This window comes from Lissotriton helveticus, chromosome 8, assembly GCF_964261635.1.
Source record: "Lissotriton helveticus chromosome 8, aLisHel1.1, whole genome shotgun sequence".
Classification (NCBI taxonomy): Eukaryota; Metazoa; Chordata; class Amphibia; order Caudata; family Salamandridae; genus Lissotriton; species Lissotriton helveticus.
The window spans coordinates 182167316-182188871 of NC_136069.1; the positions used below are offsets into that span (position 1 = coordinate 182167316).

A 21556-nucleotide genomic window follows, 5' to 3' on the forward strand; every position below is an offset into this window, starting at 1 on the left:
TTTATATTTGCCTGACCAATATGCTGTAAAAGGGTTTCAAGCTGATCATAGTGGGCCCTATCGTACCTAGCTAGCAGTGCTTGAGTGTTAGCTATGCGCCATTGATTGCTGCCTGCGCAGCTACCCTTTTGCCAGATGCATCTATTAGTTTGGATTCTTTATCCGGGGGTGGTGCATCCCCGGAGGTTTGGGAGTATGCGTGCTTCCTAGCATTGGAAACTACTAGAGAATCCAAAGGCAGTTGTCCCTTGATGTACGCAGGGTCAGGTATATATATATATATATATATATATATATATATATATATATATATATATATATATATATATATATATATATATATATATATATATATATATATATATATATATATATATATATATATATATATATATATATATATATATATATATATATATATATATATATATATATATATATATATATATATATATATATATATATATATATATATATATATATATATATATATATATATATATATATATATATATATATATATATATATATATATATATATATATATATATATATATATATATTTTTTTTTTTTAAAATCGATCCTTGGATTAAAAACTCTGGCTCGTACAGGATCTTTAAATATATCAGGGGCATGTTTAATGACCCCTTTAATCATTGGTAATATTTGTACAGTTTTCTGGGACTGTTCAAATCTATCTAAAAGGAAATCCTCCTCTTCTTTGTCTGAGTGCATTGTGACGCCGTGAAAACAGCCTGTTGATTAGCTGTCCAAAACCTATATTATCGTCTAAGGGAGACTGTTTTGTTGGGCATGGTTGGGGTCTTAGGAGGTCTGGAAGATCTATTGGATTATTGTAATTCCAATTGTCTTTAGGTGGGTCGTCTGGATCTGTGAACGGATCATTGGGGTCTCCCCCATCCCTAGGTTATCATCATCATCATATGGTGGTGGTGTATGTGGTGGAGAAGTTACAGGTAGAGGTGGTGTAGCAGGTTTGGGGAGAGTAAGAAATTAGAAGAAGTGCAGGAGAAGAAAGGGACATAGGTGATGTAGCAGAGTCCTTCACAGACACTGGCTTTTTGTTTTTGGTTGGCACAGCTGTGACATGAACTGTTTTAGGGTCAATATAGATCTTTTTCTGCCTGGGATCGACAGGATCCGGATGAAAAAGTTCCTCTTCCTCGATAACCGCATTTGGCGTACATTTTTTCGATTCAGAGCGGGGCTGGTGCTGATTTTTGTGTTTTTTGGTCTTAGGGGGCGAGGTTCTTTTGGTTTTGGTGCCGAAGGCGCCGGTGAGACTATTATATGCGGTTTGCTCGGTCCAGAGCTACCAGAAGGCCTGTCTTTCTTCTTCATAGTCTGGCACGGAGGCGGGGATTCTGAAGTGTGCTTTCGGCTGCGACTCAGGCGAAGTCTTGACCAGTGCCTTCTGTTTTGATGGTGGGGTAGGGGCAGTAGTAGTCATCCGTTGACCAGGAGTGACGGGGTCATCGGAGTCTTCTGCCTCTGACACGATTTTGAGTTCTTTAGAATCTTCTTCTGGGACAGCTCGGCATTCATCGAAGATGTCCTCAAGTTCTGGAGCTGATCTCTGCGCCATGATGTGTCGTTGAGCCAGACTATCTCGAATAGTCTTTTTCGATCGAAATGAGGCGCAGGATGGACGGCTGGACTCATCCTGTTCTGGCGAGAGACACAGGTTGCAGACGTTATGATGGTCACTGTGTGGGAACGTCGCTCCACACTGGGGGCATTTTTTGAACGGCGTCCTTTCGATGAGCTGTAGGCCTATGGCGTCGATAGGCCCAGCGTCAACGGCTGGAATCTGGCCGACGAAAATAGATTCGAAGACTTCCATGTCTGAAGTGAATTCGAAGAGTTTAAGAAAGTTATGCACGTCGAAAAAGTTTGCGAACCGGAGCACAAAAGTTGCATCCAAACCCAATGGCGGAAAAAAACAATTTAAGGATGTTGTAGATGCCCATGCACACTATCGTCCAAGGGAGGAGTCACCTATATCGTGACTACAAAGACTTCTTCCAAGACAAAAAGAAGGTGCAAGCATCCGAGCCCAACACCAGACGGCGATCTAATGCAAGTGTGTGATCTGCAGCTCTTATGCCTCAAACACAGAATTACTTGTAAAAACGATGTTAATTGTCAATTAAAGTAGAAAAATAGTAAATTGTGAGGGGAAAAAAAACTTGAGGGGAAAAAATAGTAGTGAAACCTCATCTCATTCCAGGATCACTCTCTCATGAGCCGTAACAAAGTGCTGCCTAAGGGAGGCAATTGCCAGGAAAATGCATCACGGGTAGTGCAAGCTGCAGGATTCAAGGCACAGCAGTCTTTCTCCTTCGCTTCATAATGTAAGTCTGAAAAGCTGCATTATTTTACACAACGTCTTCTCACTAAGGAAAACATAGGTTTGAATTCATATACAGTGTGCTTTTTTGCAGCCAGCTTAAGTGCACTGATTGCATGGCATTCAAATATTCTAACAAAACTTATTTTAGCAAGCATTGACAGAGCCAATCGGTCTGGAATTAATATCCAGATGCACATCTTCCTCAATGGTAGTTTGTTTTGGTCTACTTTCTGGCAAAAAACATTTTCCAGGGGTCAAACAGTAGTTTCAGAATAATAAAATATTTAAGTGTAGGTTGGATGCCCTGGACATCAAGACAATCCTAGTGTCTGGCCACAGTATGCAGGGGGCTATTGGTTCCCCGTAAAACAAATGTGTAAAAAAAAATATTAAACAAAGGGAAACCTTGTTTCAGGGAACCGGGACTGAAGTGCACAGTTTTCTATGTGGATGCCAACACTGTGTGCATGCAAAAGGCTGTTACTTATAAAGAATGCAGCCAAAGGCTGAGGTAAGCTGACCATTGCTCAAAGGATTAACCCCTTCGACGCTCATGACGAGCTGGGCTCGTCATGAGGTAGCCTCCTCGCACGCTCATGACGAGCCCAGCTCGTCACGTAACATGCGAATCCGCAAAATCCAGCGTACGGGCGGAAATCATGCCGCACGCATGCGGTTAAGAGCACAGACTAAAAGCCACTAAAAGTAGGTATGTAACATAGGATATATATATTTATGAAAAAACAGTTGACTGGACAGCAAAAGCGATATAAAAGGAGAGAACTCTCCCTCCCCTTACACAAGTCAAATGAATCTTAAGTTTTAAAGCTACTGAAGTATTATGTGTAACAAGAGAATATCATAATCTAACAACTTACCCTCTGTCCAAGTTGGCAGGAGCTGCCAAAGTCAACAATCTTGATAGCGCTGCGTTTTGGGTTGCAGAGGAGGATATTCTCAGGCTTCAGGTCACAGTGAATGATGCTAAGTTCTGGAGTTGCCAGGAAAAGCAGTGCAGTGCACATTTGCTGTGCAAATTTCCTTGTCAGGTTGAGAGAGACACCACGGAAATTGGTATTGCGCAATAGGTCATACAAGTTGTAGGAGAGCATTTCAAATACTAAACAGAGGTGGTTTCGGAACATAAAATGTCTCTTCAAGTGCACTAAAAAAAAAAAAAAAAAAAAATGAGTCCATATAAAGTTTGTTTACCAAAAGCAACAGATTTTAACTTAACAACTTACAACAGGAAAAAGATATATAGAGTTAAAGAATATTTGTTTTGATTCCTTATTTCAACAGAAAACAATTAGTGAGAAAATTAATGACTCCCTCTACCAACTTTAGGTCCATTTGGCTCTCTATTTAGCAGTACCCCTGCACGTCAGTAGGTGGAACCCTGCGGCTGCATGTGCGACACTGGCATCGTCAGCTCTGAGATGACCTCACGGAGAGTACTTAGGCGCCCACTCATGCGCGCTGACGTCATTTCTGTACACGACTTTCCACGCCAGAAACGCAGAGCCATGCAAGATACTTACTATTGGTGCAAAAAACTTGGGCCCTGAAAGGGATGACCTTAACCCTAGTAACCAGTCAGCAGAACGGGGAGGATGGGTGGGGCGGTAAGGAATCTATCACTAACTAATGTCTATTACAGTTATATTGTTACACAAGTAGTAACTTGTGCATCTGAAAGAGACACTTTGAGTGAGTGATATATGCTTTATTTCGATACATAAATATCTTAAAAGAGGTACATACATTAGAAAATACATTCAAGGCCAAGGCTAAAATACATTATGATTTAAAAAGGATATAACAATCCAAACAATTAGAATAAATAATTAAAAAGGAATTAAATTGAAATGGAAAGCCTTTTCGAACGGATCGCCCATTTTAAAATTTTTGTAACACCACAGACAATGGGGGACGATGTATCAGTCGATAAGATACGGAGGGCCACCAAATGCTGTCGTGTACAAAAGTCTGCACAATGGTGTGAGCCTGCGCCTCCTTGGAGCACAATAGTCCGGGCATTCAAAAAAAATGTGTGCCACAGTCTCCACCCGTGTCGAACACAGAGCACAGAAGGGCGAGGACTGGGAAGATGATTTCCACCTGGACACCAGGTTGCCTAGAGGTAAGGTACCCACTCTGAGCTTAAAGTAGAGAGCCCTGTCCAGTGGAATAGAGAGGAGGTCCAGATAAGACTCATATGCAACCACATCTTTGATTCTTAGAAATGCTGCGGTCGAATTGCAGTGTCGAGGATTGCCAATGAGTTTGGAAGATACCCACTCCCAGTATAGTTTCTTCAGGGTGGCTTTGGGAGGAGCAGAACGAGTAGCCCAGAAATCATCCAGCCCTAGCTCCCCCATTATACTCTTAACATCCCTTAGCCATTTTATTTGATGCCATCCCTCCATTGCAATCACCTCAGACAGGCCTGCTGCATATGAGGCTAGCTCGGGGACCCTCCACAAGCGAGCCCACAAGAGCAAAGGCTGGAGTCGTGCCTGGTCCGCACTTGGTCTGCAGCCCAAGTCAAGAAGCACCGGGACAGTGGGAGTGCTCAATGGGAGAGCCATACGTTCTTTCAGGAATTTATTTTCCGCCTTAGCTAATACCTCAAGGTTTGAGGTGCCCCACAGCTCCGCCCCGTACAGGGCAGCAGTAACCCCTCTAGCTTTCTAAATGTCCATAACCGGGGAAATGCAGTGTTTAGTGGATGAGCGATGTTCCCTGAGTAGGACGCCAGTCACCCTTTTGTGGCTGAGCAGCATCTTTTGAATGTGTGGGGTCCAGCTCATGGAATTACTAAGGCGGATCCCCAAATAATCAAACTCGCAGACCCTCTCCAGGGGAACAGTATTTAGAACCGGGGGGGGGCCTATCTTTTTAGGAGGGTTCATGGTCAGGAATTTGGTCTTGTCTACATTGATCGTCAAGCCCCTAAGAGAGCAGAACTCCTGGAAGCGGTTGAGGAGCTTTTGGAGACCCTGAGGTGTCTTTGCGATGAGGAGGGTATCGTCGGCAAAGAGCAGGGTGGGGATCCGAGTGCCCGCCAGGGACGGAGCATCTGCTGGTTCTTTAAGCAGGTGCTCTACCACACCATTCACATACAATGAGAATAGTGTGGGAGCTAACACACAACCCTGGCGGACACCCCTACACACGGGATCCTATTGGTTTTCTCCCCATTCGTGCCCCACCGCACCTGTGCATAATTGTCTGTATGGAGTTTAATCAAAAGCGACAGGATGTAGGGGGGCAACCCCAGCCCCTGCAGAACTCTCCATAGCTCCTCCCTGGGTACAAGGTCAAAGGCAGTCTTCAGGTCAATAAAGGCCAGATAAAGACTGCCCTTGCCCAGCACCACCACCTTCCATTACAGGAGCATCAGCCTGAAGGCCTGTTCGATCGTCCCAGTGCCTGAACGGAAACCCGCCTGAAAGTCAGACAGTATCTTATGGTCATCAGCCCATTGAAGGACCCTCCCCAAAATCACCTTCCCAGCCACCTTTTGGGAAGAGTCAATAAGGCTAATGGGCCTGTAATTAGCAGGGTTATCCCGACACCCCTTTTTGAATATCGGGACAACCTCTGCCCCCTTGCAGGAATCAGGTACTAATATGCCCCTCACAATTGCATTAAGTAGCGTGGCGACCAGTTGACCCCATTCCTTGGGGTCGGCTCGTAGCAAGTCACCTGGTATCCCATCCGGCCCAGCTGCTTTGAGTGGGACCAGGGACTTAATTACGGCCTCCACCTCACTCGTGGAAAAGTCATCACTGCCACTAACGATTACATCATCCTCCACTGAAAAAAACTCACTAAGGTCCCCTTCAGGTTGAGAATACAGGGCCTCGAAGTGGCTATACCAGATCTGGGTGGGAATGTTACACGTAACCAACGATACATCTGGCCTATTCCTAGTTCTAACCAAACTCCAAAAGCCCCTTGCATCCTTTCCCTTGCTTGCTACCAAAAGGTCTTCCCAAAACTTCACCTCCCACTCCTTTTTTGCTGCTCTTAAGGTGTGGGAGTAGTCCTTCCTTGCTGTCCTAATTGCTAGTTGGGACTTGGATTTAACTGCCCCTATCAAGGCTTTTTTCATGGTCCTGCATTTTGTTGTAAACCATCCCTGTCTGTTCATGGGTTTAGTCCTGATAGTAGCACCAGAGGAACTATTAGGTGAGATGAAAAGCTTACTTAAGGCTCTGGTTAGATCACAGAAAATCTGCGTGGCCTCCTCAGGTGCATAAGACAATGAGCCTAAATTGCTCTGAGCTGCAGCCAGCAGAGCCCCTATGGCTGTGACTTTCTCAGCAGATAGGACGAGCTTGGCCCACTTCAGTCGCCTCCCACAGTTGGATACACTGGCCATCTGAGAGTTGGCTGCCGACAATGGTTGTAAACCAGCCTTGCCCTTGAGCCACTCAGGGGATAAGGCAAGAAAGAGAAGATTGTGGTCACTCTCAATGGTCTGAATAATCTCCATGTCCCTCAGGGTGCTCCATAAGCATACGTCCAGAAGAATATAATCTATTCTAGACGTATGATTGGGCCTGTTATAAGTGTGTGCACCAATCAAGTCAGATTTAGACCTCCCATTGACCGCCCTTAGGTCAAATTCCATATTGAGGGCGTTGATCTGCAGCGCCACTTGTGACCACCTTTTAATGGGGGCCAGAGCCAGGGCCGGAATCCCCTTTCTCGAATCCTCCTCTTCTATGCCTAGGATGTCGTCAAGGCCTAGGGGCTCGAACGTACAATTTAGATCACCGGCCACCAAAATGCACGATTTTTTTGGCCGCTGCCGAAGGAGATCTTCCAAAAGAGCAATGGTGGGTGATTGTACGCCTCCCCTAGTACCTCTAGCATAGATGTTGAAGATATCTAGGAGAAGACATCCCCGTGAATCCTTCAGCGTGATGTTGAGCATATCAGGTGAGTTTGTGGGGTGCTCCTCCACCCTACAGTCTAGGGATATAGCAACCCAAATGAGGAGGCCGTCCAAAGGGCGACCCCTCCCTGACAAAGGGGGGACAGCTGGAACAAAGTGGGATGAATATCCCACCTTATGACAGGGCTCCTTACCCAACGTCTCCTGGAATATACAGATGGAATATCCTTCAACAAGAGCGTTGCAGTCAGGCAACCCCAGCTTCCTATCGATTCCTGCGATTTTCCAGCTGAAAATCCTAAGAACTGGATCCGCCACAGCTGGGTCACTGCCAGAGTCCAGTCCTCCTCCACCCTCCAACACGTCCTGAGTCCTTAGGGTGCCAATCCCTCCTTCCCTCCCGGGAATCTGGTTACTCACTTGTATCGGAGTGGGGACTACTATGCTAGGAGGGAATGTACCATAATCAATGGTCAGACCTCCCGGCTCAGTGACATCACCTGAGTTACCAACACCGAGGACCTCCCCAACGATACAGTCGGTTCAATAACCCGGGGGTCTCCACCCAGGCGATGGCCAGACTGCCTGAGGATGAAATTGGGGATTAGCTGGAAATTCAGAATAGGCAGAGCTATTGCTCCGAACCCTCTAGGCCAATCGGGGGAGTGACTGATCTTGGGTAAAAAAAAGGTTAGGTCCACTATGCCAATTCCCGGCCCCCCGGGATTAGGTTTATATTTGCAGATGGTTTGTGCTACTCTGCTATCCCTAAAATTGACCACCACACAGTCTCCTTCTAAATACTTGTGACCATAGCACACCCAACCCACCCTTCTGACTCATATAATTGATCCGTCAAGGCCCCTCGGAAGGGGTCTGTTGGACTCTAGCCAGTGCAACGTTTTATTTTTTAAGGCTTGAAGAGATTCATTTTGATCAGCCTTCAGGGTGGGTACATTTATAAGGACAGCAACATATGGGTGGCAGTCTGGGGGCAAGTTCACAGGAGGGGATATTGGGGTGACTTTGAATGATGAGCATTTTGGGACAGCTTTTGTTAATAGTGTTTGTGGGTGAGTAAGAGCAGAATTACTATTCGTGGTTTTGTCGGGACAAGGATGACTAGTAACTTTACCTTTACCCGTCCCCTTTGGAGTTCCCTTTGATTTAGCAGGACCACTCCCCCCCGGCAACTCAACACGGCCCGACTTCGTACCCAGGGCTTTGGGGGGCTTGGGGATATTTGAAAGGACTTGCGCTTTTTGGCCAGTGCTCCCAGAGGTAGCCGCGAGCGGCACTACAGGAACATTGGCAGCCAACTGGGGAGTTACCAAAGTGACCGCAGTGGGTACAACAGGGAAAGCCTGCTGGGACTCCCTAGTTTTCCTATTGTCAGTGGGCCCTCCTTGTTCCTCCTCCCTTAGCCTAGAGTGCAATTTAATAAGTGCTTTCAACGAGAAGAAGCTATCTAAGGTTGATTGTTCAAACCTATCCAGCCTATCACCCAGCCCTGTTACTCTGTCAGCAATCGGGGACAACAATGTTTTGAGCAACTCCTCGATTTGTGCAATAGTAATAGGGACACAGGAAGCTGGTGGCTGATGGCTGGGAACGGGAGCTGCACCTGATTTTTCTGAGATAAATTCCTCTTCCCCTATCAATGGGAGCGGTCCTATCAAGCCCAAGCCCTCACCCATTTTGGCCTCACCCATTTTGGTACCTATGCCCTTGGGCCCCTGTTTCCTTGATTTCTTAAACAGTTTCCAGGAACTTCCTTTACGCGGGCTAGCAATCCTTTTTCTTTTCCTTTTAGAAGTTACAGGGATCTTAGGAGCCAACAGCGGGGTGCCCAGTGACTTTGGATTTTCCACTGAGGCAGGGCCTACTATAGAAAGAGGGGATACAGTAGGAAACAAGGCCGGATTGCCACCATCCTCAGAAGGAGGTAAGGATGATGCAGCCAGCCTCTCCAATCTATCGATACTATCCCTCAGAGATGCAACCCGCGGTTCATCAGGTGCATACGATGTAACTAAAAGGGGAACAGGGTTACATACAGGTGACACTGCCTGAGCTAAGGAGCCCAAGGATGATCTTTTAGACGGGTGAAGTTCCTGCGAGAGACGCCGCTCCGTCATTACAATCTCCTTCTCTATGACTGCTGCAACCCGTGTGATAAATGTGTCCATAGTACCTATTACACTACTAGTTCCCACCTCGCCCCCTCCCCTCAAGCTCTTCCCCGAGCGGGTAGACATTGGCACAAACTGAAAAGAAAGAGCGGATACCCTTGTTGTCGTTGAGTTGTCTACCGGGTCTGGAGTATCGAATGACGATGTCAGAGGGGTGGCCCAGCCCAGCCTTAGACAGCCCCTGACTGCCACAGACTGCCCGCCCTTTGCCTGGGCTTTGCACGGCGTTCCGCTCACGTTCCGCTACGCGGCGGTCGTGCTGTTAAGTAAAAAGCGTTGCGGGCGGAGTTTCAAGGGGGCGCGGCCAAGATCTCCGGGGCTTTGCAGGGACTCCTGGACAAGAGAGTCCCTGCCTCACACCGCCCTTCGCGTTGATCACCGAATGCTCCTCCTCTCCTCCGTGGTCCGGCGCAGGAGCAACACTAAAGCCCCTTACTACAGCCCGCGAAGCGGCACCCGCAAAGCAGGTGCTGCGAGAAGTGGCTGGAGTAGCGGTATCCCTCTGGGGTGAGGGATAAAGGGCAGCCCAGGTCACCAATCGGCACACAAGCCTCCTCGCCAGGTAAGCTATCCCACCCGTGACCTGGCGTCACGGGCCTTTAACTCTCAGCCGGTCGGGGTTTCAAGGGGGCGCGGCCAAGATCACCGGGGCTTTGCAGGGACTCCTGGACAAGCGAGTCCCTGCCTCACACTGCCCTTCGCGTTGATCACCGAATGCTCCTCCTCTCCTCCGTGGTCCGGCGCAGGAGCAACACCAAAGTCCCTCGCTACAGCCCGCGAAGCGGCACCCGGTGCTGCGAGAAGTGGCTGGAGTAGCAGTATCCCTCTGGGGTGAGGGATAAAGGGCAGCCCAGGTCACCAATCGGCACACAAGCCTCCTCGCCAGGTAAGCTGAAAGAGACACGTTAGTGATAGAGTCAGTACCTTACAATAGATACTCCAGCAATACCAACCCCGGAGGTGGGTCTGCAAACAGGATTACACCAGAAAGTCACAGAGCACAGAAGGGCCAAAGAAGCTGTCTCTCCGGACCTGAATGTCAAGGCAGTAGTGCTTTGTAAACGTGTGCCGCGAGGCCCACGTAACTGTTTAACAAATGTCCTGCAAGGCAACGCCACGTCCCAAGGCAGTAGTGACTGCAGTCGTCCTGGTCGAATGGGCACGGAATCCCACAGGAGGCTCCTTCTTGGCCAAGGAGTAACATGCTTTGATGCACAGATCAACCCACCGGGAAATGGTCCGTTTGTGCACAGCCCAACCTTTCTTGGTGCCCACGTAACCAACAAAGAGTTGATCATCCACCCGGAACTGTTGTGTACGCTGCAGATAGAAAGCAAGCGCACGTTTTGGGTCCAGACGGTGGAGCCTCTCCTCTTCCCTGGAAGGATGCGGAGGCGGAAAGAAGGTGGGCATAGTGATGGTCTGCCTGATGTGAAAGGGCTTTGGCAAGAAAGAAGGACGGGTCCTTAAAACCACCTTGTCCGGATGAACAGAAAGGAAAGGAGGCTTAGAAGAAAGAGCCTGGAGCTCACTCTCTCCTGGCAGAGGTGATAGCTACCAGTAAAGCAGTCTTTAAGGTGAGAATACATAAGGGACAGTTATGAAGAGGCTCAAAGGGAGCGCACATTAAGTAAATCAAGACAAGAATCAAATCCCACTGAGGCATTACGAAAGGCACGGAAGGAAACGTGTGTGTAATGCCTTTGTGGAAACGGTTAATAACTGGGGACTTAAAAAGAGAAGGCTGATCCGGAAGCCTTAGAAAAGCAGAGATGGTAGAAGAAGAAACGGAAGAACCTCAGAAAGAGGGGCAGAAAGGGGATCCACAGACTTTACTGTGCACCATGCCACAAATTTGTTCCATCGGCAGGCGTCTACTGTTTTAGCAGAGGGACACCTGGCTGCCAGAATTACATTACAGACATCAGGAGGAAAGTCAAAAGCAGTCAACTGTCGCCACTCAATCTCCACGCATGGAGGTGGAGGCTGGACAGGTTCGGGTGGAAGACCATCCCCTGCTGCTGCTGATCGGGGGATCGATGCTCATATTGAGTAGCTCGGGATACCATAGTCTTTGAGCCCAGTCCAGAGCCACCAGAATGACTTGGGCCCAGTCACGCCTGATCTTCTTCAGCACTCTGGGCAGAAGTGATATAGGCGGAAAGGCATATAACAGACCGCAGCTCCACTTGTGATAAAAGCGCCTCAGAGTGAGTGAAGCCTTGGAAATTCCAACGCGCAGAACTGATGAAATTGCACGTTCTCTTTGGTGGCGAATAGATGTAACCAAGGCTCTCCCCACTGCAGAAAGAGACCTTGCTCCATGTCAGAGTTCAGACGCCATTCGTGATCCATCAAGCACCGGCGGCTGAGTTCGTCCGCCCTGGCGTTCAGAGAACCGGCCAGGTGTTGAACCACCAGGGTAATGCCTTGATGTTCCAGCCATGTCCTGAGGGGCAGAGCCGCCTGACATAGGGTCCAGGACTCCACCCTGCCCTGTTTGTTGCAATACCACATGGCGGTGGTGTTGTCTGAACACCTGCACCACACATCCCCGGACAGAGGGAAGGAAAGCTTTCAGTGCAAGTCAGATCGCCCGAAGCTCCAAAACGTTGATATGGAGCCGGAGACCAGAGGCATCTGATCTCCGCCTCTCCCAAGTGGCCTCCCCAACCCAGGAGGGACGCATCCGTCACCACTGTGTGCTCCGGGTGGGGGAGGGAGAGGGATCTGCCCCGACCCAATTTCGATTTGCGAGCCACCACTGCAATTGTTGAGCAGTGCCCTCCTCGATCTGGACATGATAGGTACAGGTTGCCCTAATGTTGCGCTCACTGGAACTTCAGGTCCCACTGCAGAGCCCGCATATGCCATCTGAAAAGTGCCACCAGCAGGATGCATGAGGCCATCAGGCCCAGAAGCCGGAGGGTCAACCTGACAAACCCGGGAAAGAGGCCGAAAGATCGGAATCATAGCCTACATATCCCGGACTCACTGCTCGGGAGAATAAACCCGAAACAGCGTTGAATCCAGAACCGCTCCAAAATAATAATAATAATAATAAAGGGGTTCATAGAGCGCATGGCGACACCATCTCGCTCCAATGAAGGGGAGCTTATGAGAGGGACTAAGGTGAGACTTTAGCACGTTGATGGGAGAACCCCAGCAGATGCAGGAGGTCGGCCATAGAGTGAAGGTGGCTAACTACGGTTTGGGGCGAGCCCGCCTTCAACAACCAGTCGTCTAGGTAGGGGAAGACTGACACCCCTGACCTGCGCAGGTGAGCTGCGAACACCGCGATCACTTTCGTGAACACCCGAGGGGCGTTGAGAAGGCCGAAGGGGAGCACGGCAAACTGAAAATGCTCCTGGCCTACCGTAAATGGCAGGTCAAGCTGTTGAGATAGACGTAAACCATATTTTAAACCAAAACAGAACAAATCCTGAATGGAAACAATGTTTGATCTGGCCCACAGATACAAATAACTGTCAAGACAGATTCCTGAACAAAATACAGGGGTTCACATTGACCAGGCCAGACCCTAGATATTCCCAAAGACAACATCCAGGGATAGTAACCACTTACAGTGTGGGCAAGCTCTGCCTTCAATGGCTACAAACATCCACACTGGCAGAAATTAAGCAACACCTAACTTTACTCACAGAAGGTGCTGACTTGCGTGATTTCATCTTGGGACCACGCAAACCGCGTCAAAAACGTTTCATAGCGACCTCTATATATGCAGCTTATAACGAAGCCTGGAAAGAAACTCAAATTGAGACAGCAGAGAAAATATGGGAAATTGACCATATTAATTTGGAAAAATCACTTTCTGTTGTGGACAATGGGTTAATGACTCTGTCTTCCAGAATATATTCTCTGGACAGCATTGTGTCTTCAGCAATCGATATAATATCGCAAGACTTACTGATGTTACAACACGGTCAGTCCCAATTGCGTTCTATTGTACAGCTTGGCTGGACGTTACAAAATCTGCGTTCAGGCTATGTGCCTTGGCGTTTAATCAACACAACGTCATTATTTAATATCTTTAACCTTACTGATAAACAAATCAGTATGGCACAGAAGGGTGCTGATTATACAATTCTGATTATACAATTCTGAGCATTGAGAAACTTGAGAGATTACCATTAACAATGTCAGAACGACCTGTCATTGAATGGATAATACATGGGATAATTAATATTCCGATAACAACTTTCCGGTTTCAATACTGCCAAAAATATATACAGGCAGGCCAGTATGAAAGGTTGGGTAAAGGGTACATTAAGTCAACATGGAACTTGCCCTATACACATGCATGTATCAGTAATAAAGGCCAGAGTGTGTTTCTTAGTGGCAATAATTGTGCGAGGTCACTAAGCGGTACACTTCTGTGTCAGGGTATTAATTTGCATGGAGCCTGTGAAGGGACTTCAAACAACCTTTCATGTCATCAGCTAGGCACACCTGCAACACAAATAGAACCATTCTTTAGGAGACTCTCTAACGGGAGTTACATTCTAATAGTAGATCGCAGATGTTGTAGTTTGCTGCCCGGAAAACCTTCTCATAACTGTGACTACGAAGGTCATGTGCTGTGAACGAGTATTGTTCCCTAACGATGCTCCAGACAGGGAGGCAAGGTTATGGCCCAGCTTGAAAATTACTTCTATTCGAATTGATACTTTAAGCAGAATGAAGACAGTGCTCCTACAGACGCCGACCCGGTTAACGTCATCAAAAGAAACGTATGATCTCCAAGTTGCAAGGACAACGGCAGAGATTCATTCACTGTTATCAACTAATTCCCCCATACATTTCGCAAAAATACTGAACGAAATCTTAAATATATCTGATACCAGTGGTGTCTCAAGTGTATTTAAGACAGTGTTTTCGGGAGCTTTAACCCCATTCAAAGCCATCCCGGGTATTTTTCCTGACTTTGTCCATTCCATCTTTGGCGGACTTCCTCTCCTATTGGGACTAGTGGCAGGCATCCTATTTTTGATCCTGTTGCTTCGCTATGGCAAACCATGTCACAAACAAGACACCAGCGACAATGGAAGAAACGATCCTAGCCATACGCTACAGGGACCGCATAATTAAAGTCCTTGGACTAGCCCGGCTAAGAGACCTGAACATGACTTGGTTTCTTTCATTTAGACCCTTGTGCCAACGTTGTGTTATGCCTGTATTAAGGTGCTTGCTATGCGGCGAAGAATGCGTGTTGGACACCTGACACTACAATCGGATGTGCCAATGGACACGGATACTTTGTTGGGTCCGGTACCGGCTCATGCATTGTGCTGTCCCCAGCGGCTACCAATCCTGATAACGGCATTCGTGGAGGCTTCACCACTACGATTGAGGGGTAGTGAAGTACAAGATGAAAGCAGCATCGATCAGGTACAACCTTCTGCCAGCCATGCTGATCAAACCATCAATGAAGGCAATCATGCTCATGAATGCATGGTAACAACTTTTTCCGAGTTAGTGGAACTTTCGCAAGAAGCAGTTGACAGTTTTTTCGAAAGTCTAAATGACATGATGTTTTCACCAGAACAGAAGGAATGACTTTGAGCAAGCTAGCACACGGCGTTCCTCACATCCTGTGCATATAGTAACTATACTCATCTTTTCGTGTATTTCACATTTCCAGTTTTCGAAATACATATGATTGTATTTTGGGGTGGTACGGTATACACATGCACTACTAGTTTTTTTACTATGCCTAGATTTGTAAATATGGACATAGATTACGTGGAGTGGGTGTGATGTATTTCCTATGGGTACTGTATCGATCCCCCTATTCCTGACCCTTGTCTGGTTAATAAGTAACTAGCAGCCATTCAACGGCGCTAAAACCCGTTATCTGATTAGCCATACCACGGCACAGAAGCGCGTTATCTGATTAGGTCACAGCGCATGCCATCTCATTAGGCAAGCACTATTTCTCCAGCCCCCTAATAGGCATACGGAGTTCTCAAAACAAATCAAACCTACAGCGACCTGGGAAATCCCCGTAGCCATTGTTTTGATTTCACTGAGAACTTCAGTAAAGAATGTGCGAACGACCAGCTCGTATGACATCCTTATTGACGTATTTATGTCCATCCTTACGTCAATCTCGGCACCTTTCAGGTATAAATAATACCGACATTGCCTTAAGCAAACACACGCGGTGGTGACAAGATTGGAGCAGCGAGACTTGCCGAGGAGCCCAGCTGACAGCAAAGCCCACAGACGCTGCCCCTCCTTCCTGACGCGCTGAGAGAGAGACGCTGCCTTTTCTCCTGCCGAGAAATCCAGCTCCGGCGCTTCCAGCCGCCCTCGCAGGCAGCTGGGATATCAAGACCCTGAGATAGAGATACCAGCCCTCCAGCCTTCTAATACCCAGGTACTGAACTGAATAACCCTTGCAGAGAATTCTTGAGTCAGACCCTTGGCAAAGCAAACTTAACTTAAACTGCTACTTATCTACTCCCGCCCACGTATTAGGCTTAGGTCAGGTACACTGGGGTAGGCGTGGTTAGAAGCACCAGCTGAGTACGATTAGTCAATGTATATATGTATGTATCTATTTTATCCGTTTTAAAGTATCATATGGCTCAGAAACCATATCAATGCTTTTACAGTATTCTTTTATAATTCTGTTTTTACTGTATGCACTTTACTTAACTATAAGTATTGCAATAATAGCGATTCATTTCTCTTGTATGAGAAAAGAGACTGATCAATAAATAACATCTTTTTATTGAACACGCCCGTCTCTTCCTTTCTCTACAATCTGGTGAAACTAAGAATGCACTGAACTGACTGAGTAAAATAAGTTGTCTTTTGTTTTCACATGACTCTAGAGATATACTCTTGATTAGGGGAGAGCAAAGTTGTCATGTTCTATGGTTGTCAGAAACTAAATCCCTTCTTGTCTATCCAGGGAGGTTAAAATCCTCCTTGCCTATTCGAGAAAGTTTCTAGTGAACTCTGAGCTAGCTGGCAAACACAAAACTTTAAGTCTAATATCGTCAGTAGAAGACCTAGTTAACCTCTGTCCTACGTCTATACTATTGAAGATATTATTCCAATGCGCAGAGCCTATTGGGATAATAGGAACTACACTACATGGCCGGCAGGACGGGGATGTGGAAATAAGCGTCCTGCAAGCCCAACGCTACCATCCAGACCCCAGGGCAGGCAAGAATTTCTCCTTTCGAAGGTAGCGACTGATGTCCCGGGGGTCCAAGATGGGGCGCAGACCACCCCCTTGTCCTTCTTGAGGACCAGAAAGTAGTGGGAACAACAACCACTCCCTACTTCCGTCCCGGGAACGCACTTGATAGCCCCCTTGGCAAAGTGGGCCGTGACTTCCCGTTGGAGAAGAAGCCGTCCACCCAATCCTGCTTGGAGTCCCACTGCCGGGCAAGGGGGTCCTCGGATCCTTCCCATTCCTCCTCCGGCACCTTAGGGGCACCGGAAACAGTGGCTAGTACGGTCGTGGTAGTAATGGTCCTGGAACCGGGGCAAGGGCAGAAGGAACGGCACCCACTGCGGCGCCGAGGGCGGCACCGGGGTCGGAGCGGGCAACGCTGCACCACCTGGTGCCGGCGCTGGATCCGCTGGCAGAGCCGCCGAGCCGACAGGATCTGGACCTCGAGGCTTAAAAAGGCAGTCCATGGCAGCAAGAAATTCTTGCACCTGTTCGGGAGTCGCCGACGGACCCGGGTAGGGCGGGTAGACCGTGGGACTCCAAGACTCCAGAGGAGCCCTGTCCCCCTCATCTGCCTCCGAGAAGCGACGGGGGGACGTCGGAGAGCGAACGCGCTTCATCCACTTCTTTTTCTGGCGTTGCTTACCCGAATCCGAAGGCTAAGACTTGGAACCCGGGGAGCGACGGCTCCGATCCAGCGAGCGGTCCCGGGAACGGCCCCTAGACCTGTAGCGGCAGTGGGATGAATGCCGGACCTCCAGCAACTTCCGGTGCCACTCACTCAAAACCTTCGGGCCATGGCTCGACAGTCCTTGGAGTCGTGGTCAGTCTCCAGGCAGTAGAGGCAAATATCGTGGAGTCCGCCACCGACATATTACGGCGGCAGGCCCCACAGGACTTAAAGCCAGGCATCCCTACGTGCACCAGAGAAAAAAAGGTGGGAGACAAAAGTCTCTAAAGTAGTCAAAAAGTGAATAAGGTACTTGTTCAATCGGGATCTGCGCTTGCTGGCGTGGAAAAAGAAAGAACTGACGTCAGCGTGCATGGGTGGCGCCTAAGTACTCTCTGTGACGCCAGTGATGGACACGGAGCCGTAGGACGCCACCTACTGACGCGAAGTGGTACTGCTAAGAAAAACTTTACGGATCCAGTCCGACGCCTGGCGATATTCTAAGGTAAGGAATCTATCACTAATATGTCTCTTTCAGATGTACGAGTTCCTTACCTTCAGTAACGATGTATCTGGTAGAGACGATTCTAGCCGCAGATTTCTTAACATGGAACTATCCCCGGGCGGGAGACTGGATCCGGAAAACTTTCCTGACACAGCATCCTTGCACGCCGGCACCACGTGAGTCCGCCCTGATGTCCGCGTTCGTGACGTCAGTGAGGACAATTCCCACCCCGGCGCGCCTACGTCAGTTTTCTTCGGGAACTTTTCTGCGCCACAACATGGAGTCACCACAAACAAAAACTGCGAGAATACTGGAACAGTGTGCGAAAAAAAATCAGCTAAACAGTAAGGGAAGAAACGAATGGTGAGGAACAGCACCATCCAGAATAGTGCCAGGCACTATGGCACCAGAAAGCATGGAAGGAAAGAACAGAGCATAGCGACTGCAAGCAAGCCTGCAAACAAATACAACAGCCTCCCTCCTTAGGGCCAGAAAGCATGTGAAAAATTGCTCAGCAGACGAAGAAGTCTGCAACCACAGACCAGGGCATCAAGGGCAGAACCGAAGAGGAACGACAATTCAAACCCAGACGATATCAGCAGGGAGAGACAACCGCTGAAAAGAGCCAAGGGTCGAGATCCAGCCAAGAGACCTCAACCCGAAGGACTGCATAGGAGTCATAAGTGCAATCATCAAAAGGAAGAAGAGCATGAGTAGACCCCACACTGGTGACCAGGGTACAGGGGCGCACAAGCTCCCATGAAATCATCAATCAATCCCCAGAAGCGAAGAAATGGAGCGAACCACATGACTATCATCCCCCTAGGGAGGGGGTAAAAAAAAAAAGGCACTCGCAGAAGATAACCAACCGAAGGCAGGCGAGTGCAGAAGACCAGAGAAGGGTCCTCGCAGAACGGGGAGGAAGGGCAGGTCGTGTAGGAATCGGCAGCTAGAATAGTCTCTACCAGATACATCGTTACGAAGGTAAGTAACTAGTACATCTGATAGAAACTACTATCCGCAGATTCCTTAATGTAGAATAGATACCCTAGCCATACCCAAGGGGAAGGAGGGTCTGCGTAAGGACCTCTCCAGCTCAGGCTAACACAAGACCCCAACAGAGGACAAATCAAAGTGACCGGGAAAAAAAGCCAATCGCCCCCCCCCCCCCACACACCCTCTCCCTACAAGCAGAAGAGAACCTCAGCAATGTGGAAGAACACCGGCCCCAAAGGTGATGTGTTAGAACGACAAAGGAGGCAACCCAGCCCTCACCAAGCAGGCGAAAGCAAGGGCAATATGAAAGGAGGCCAGCAGTCAATGTACCGAGGACCCCCACCGGAAGGCCCAGAGGTACAGGCAACGCAGAGGAGTACGGAGGAAGAAGAGCAACCCAGAGACTCCAAGGAGAAGGGGTAGAAACTAAGACAGGAGCCCTCCACCAGGAACCCACTTAGTGAAGAAGGCAGCCGAATCGGCAACGCAGAGGAGTACGGAGGAAGAAGAGCAACCTAGAGACTCCAAGGAGAAGGGTTAGAAACTAAGACAAGAGCCCTCCACCAGGAACCCACTTAGTGAAGAAGGCAGCCGAATCCATCACAGCTGAAAGTCAACAGACCAGACAAAACAGCGCCTCAGCAAAAAGGCAGGTGGGAGAAGAAAAACATAGCCCCACATGGCTCCCGCAAAACAAGAAGCAGGGGTGCCAGGCCCCACTCAAAGGCCCCTGGCCGTAGAACAGAGAGCAGGTGGGCGCAGCTGCATGCTGACAAGCGCCACGAAACTAAACGTCCAGACCACATCGTCCAGGCGGACGCAGCTGGGCGCAAACAAGCGACCAGCCGGAAGTTAAGAGGAGAAACAAGTAGGGCGCGTCCAGCCGTCAACACAGTAAAGCATTCCACCTGGAACACCCGACAGAGGACCAGGCCGACACGATGGACAGGAAGGGAAGACACCGCAGCACAATGCCGAAGACGGCACACCAGACACCTAATCGACGCATCAAATACATAGAAAGACAGAACTGGAGCAGCACCAGCTACCGCCAAGCAATGACCAAGAAACGGCACCAGCGGAATACGACGACACCAGGAAAAGCAAGAAACCGCAAGGAGAGTCCACACCCTCCTTGCGAAAGACAGAGCTATACAATAGCTACAAGTACCCCACAATCGGTATGACACATTCCAAGAAATCTATGGGAACAACTCTTAGGGAAGAAATCCCGCATCAGAAATAAAAACTATAAACCTGCGGCAGAAACCACAAAAGGCTTAGTAAGCAGCCAAAAAGTAAACTAGCCAAAAAAGAGGGGCTGAACCAGTAGCCAACCAAGGGACCCCAAGGGCACAGCAAACCACACAGGAAGTGTAAAGGACACTCCAACCCCAGATTCCAGGAGCAAGTGGGTAACATCTCCGACCAAGACCCGGAGCATCAACAAACCAACCTACTGAGGAGGAGGTGGAGGAGGATGTGGAGGAAGTAGCCCCGCAAGAAGACGCTGAATGGCGGAGTCCGCATGAGTGTTAAACAGAAGGTGCCCATCAACCAGCAGGTCAACCAAATGCGCTCTAATACTTTCAGGAAAGACTGCATCACAGCCAAGCATGACGAGGGAGAGCCACAGAGGGGGCCATAGCTCGGCCAAAAGCATCGGCAACATCCAAGCCCGCAAGCAGAATAAACGCTGCCAACTCCCTACCATCCAACACATGGCACCGCAGATCAGCACGGGCACCCTCATGGGAAACATGCAAAAGAAACAACTCAACAGAGTCCCACAGACTGGAAGTAGCCCTGGTCAACACACACAAAGTGTTAAGCACCGGCAAGGCAGCACTGGAAGAAGTGAAGACATTACGCCCCCATGAATCCAACCACCAGGAATCCCGAGACGGAGGAAACAACACTACAGGCAAACACGGAAAGGCATTCCACAGAAGAGAGCCTTGAGTAGAAGGAAAGACAGACCGGGTCATGGCGGTGGCGATTAAGAAGCGCCGGAGGCACCAGATTGTCTGCGGCAGGGCACCCCCAAACCCTTATAAGATAATTGTGGAGTGACGCTTCAAAAGGAAGGAACAACTCCTGTCGACCAGAGCCCTGGTGGAGAACTTCCTAAAGGTTGTCCATAGGAAACGAAGTAACAGGTTCACCCATCCGCAGAATACCAGCAGATGTGAAAATAGCCCTAACAAAGTCAACACTGGCCTCAGTAGGATGTAGCGGAGGAGAAAGTAGTTACTCTATGGGCGATGGCTACAGACTGAGCCGTCTATCCCAAAGTCCAGGGGGGAGCGGCCAGCCCCGGAATAGAGGAGGATCCACAGATGAATGGGGAACCTGAGGGGCCTCAGGTAAAGGCAGAGAGGCCGGTGGAAAAGCCGGCAGCAAGCCAGGGAGAGAAAGGTTTGAGGATTTAGGCCATGGGGACGGCGAGGAGCCTGCCCTGGAAGATGCCAGTGAAAAGGCTACAATACAGCGCCCAACACACCAACAGATGACAGACCTCTGGAGAAGAAGGGACCTAAGGAGACTAATCAAGAAACCGACGCCAGCGTGGGCATTCGTGGCGCCGGTTCGACTTCAGCCACCACATGCTCCCCAGGAGAATGGGGCGGGGACGACGCCGGGAACGGCGAAGGAGCGTCACCGAAAAGATGCCGGCTCGGCCTCAGATGGGGAGGCCG

General features: G+C 48.8%; 1 protein-coding gene across 2 annotated transcripts in view; it reads right to left on the reverse strand.

The window, feature by feature from the left end:
* DYRK1A (dual specificity tyrosine phosphorylation regulated kinase 1A) overlaps positions 1-21556 on the reverse strand; it is a 786609-nt gene that overhangs the window by 271078 nt on the left and 493975 nt on the right. For both annotated transcript variants that reach the window (XM_078656853.1, XM_078656854.1), the window contains exon 8: positions 3254-3540. In XM_078656853.1, the coding sequence (XP_078512979.1) occupies positions 3254-3540 (287 nt within the window). The remainder of the gene's footprint in view (positions 1-3253; positions 3541-21556) is intronic.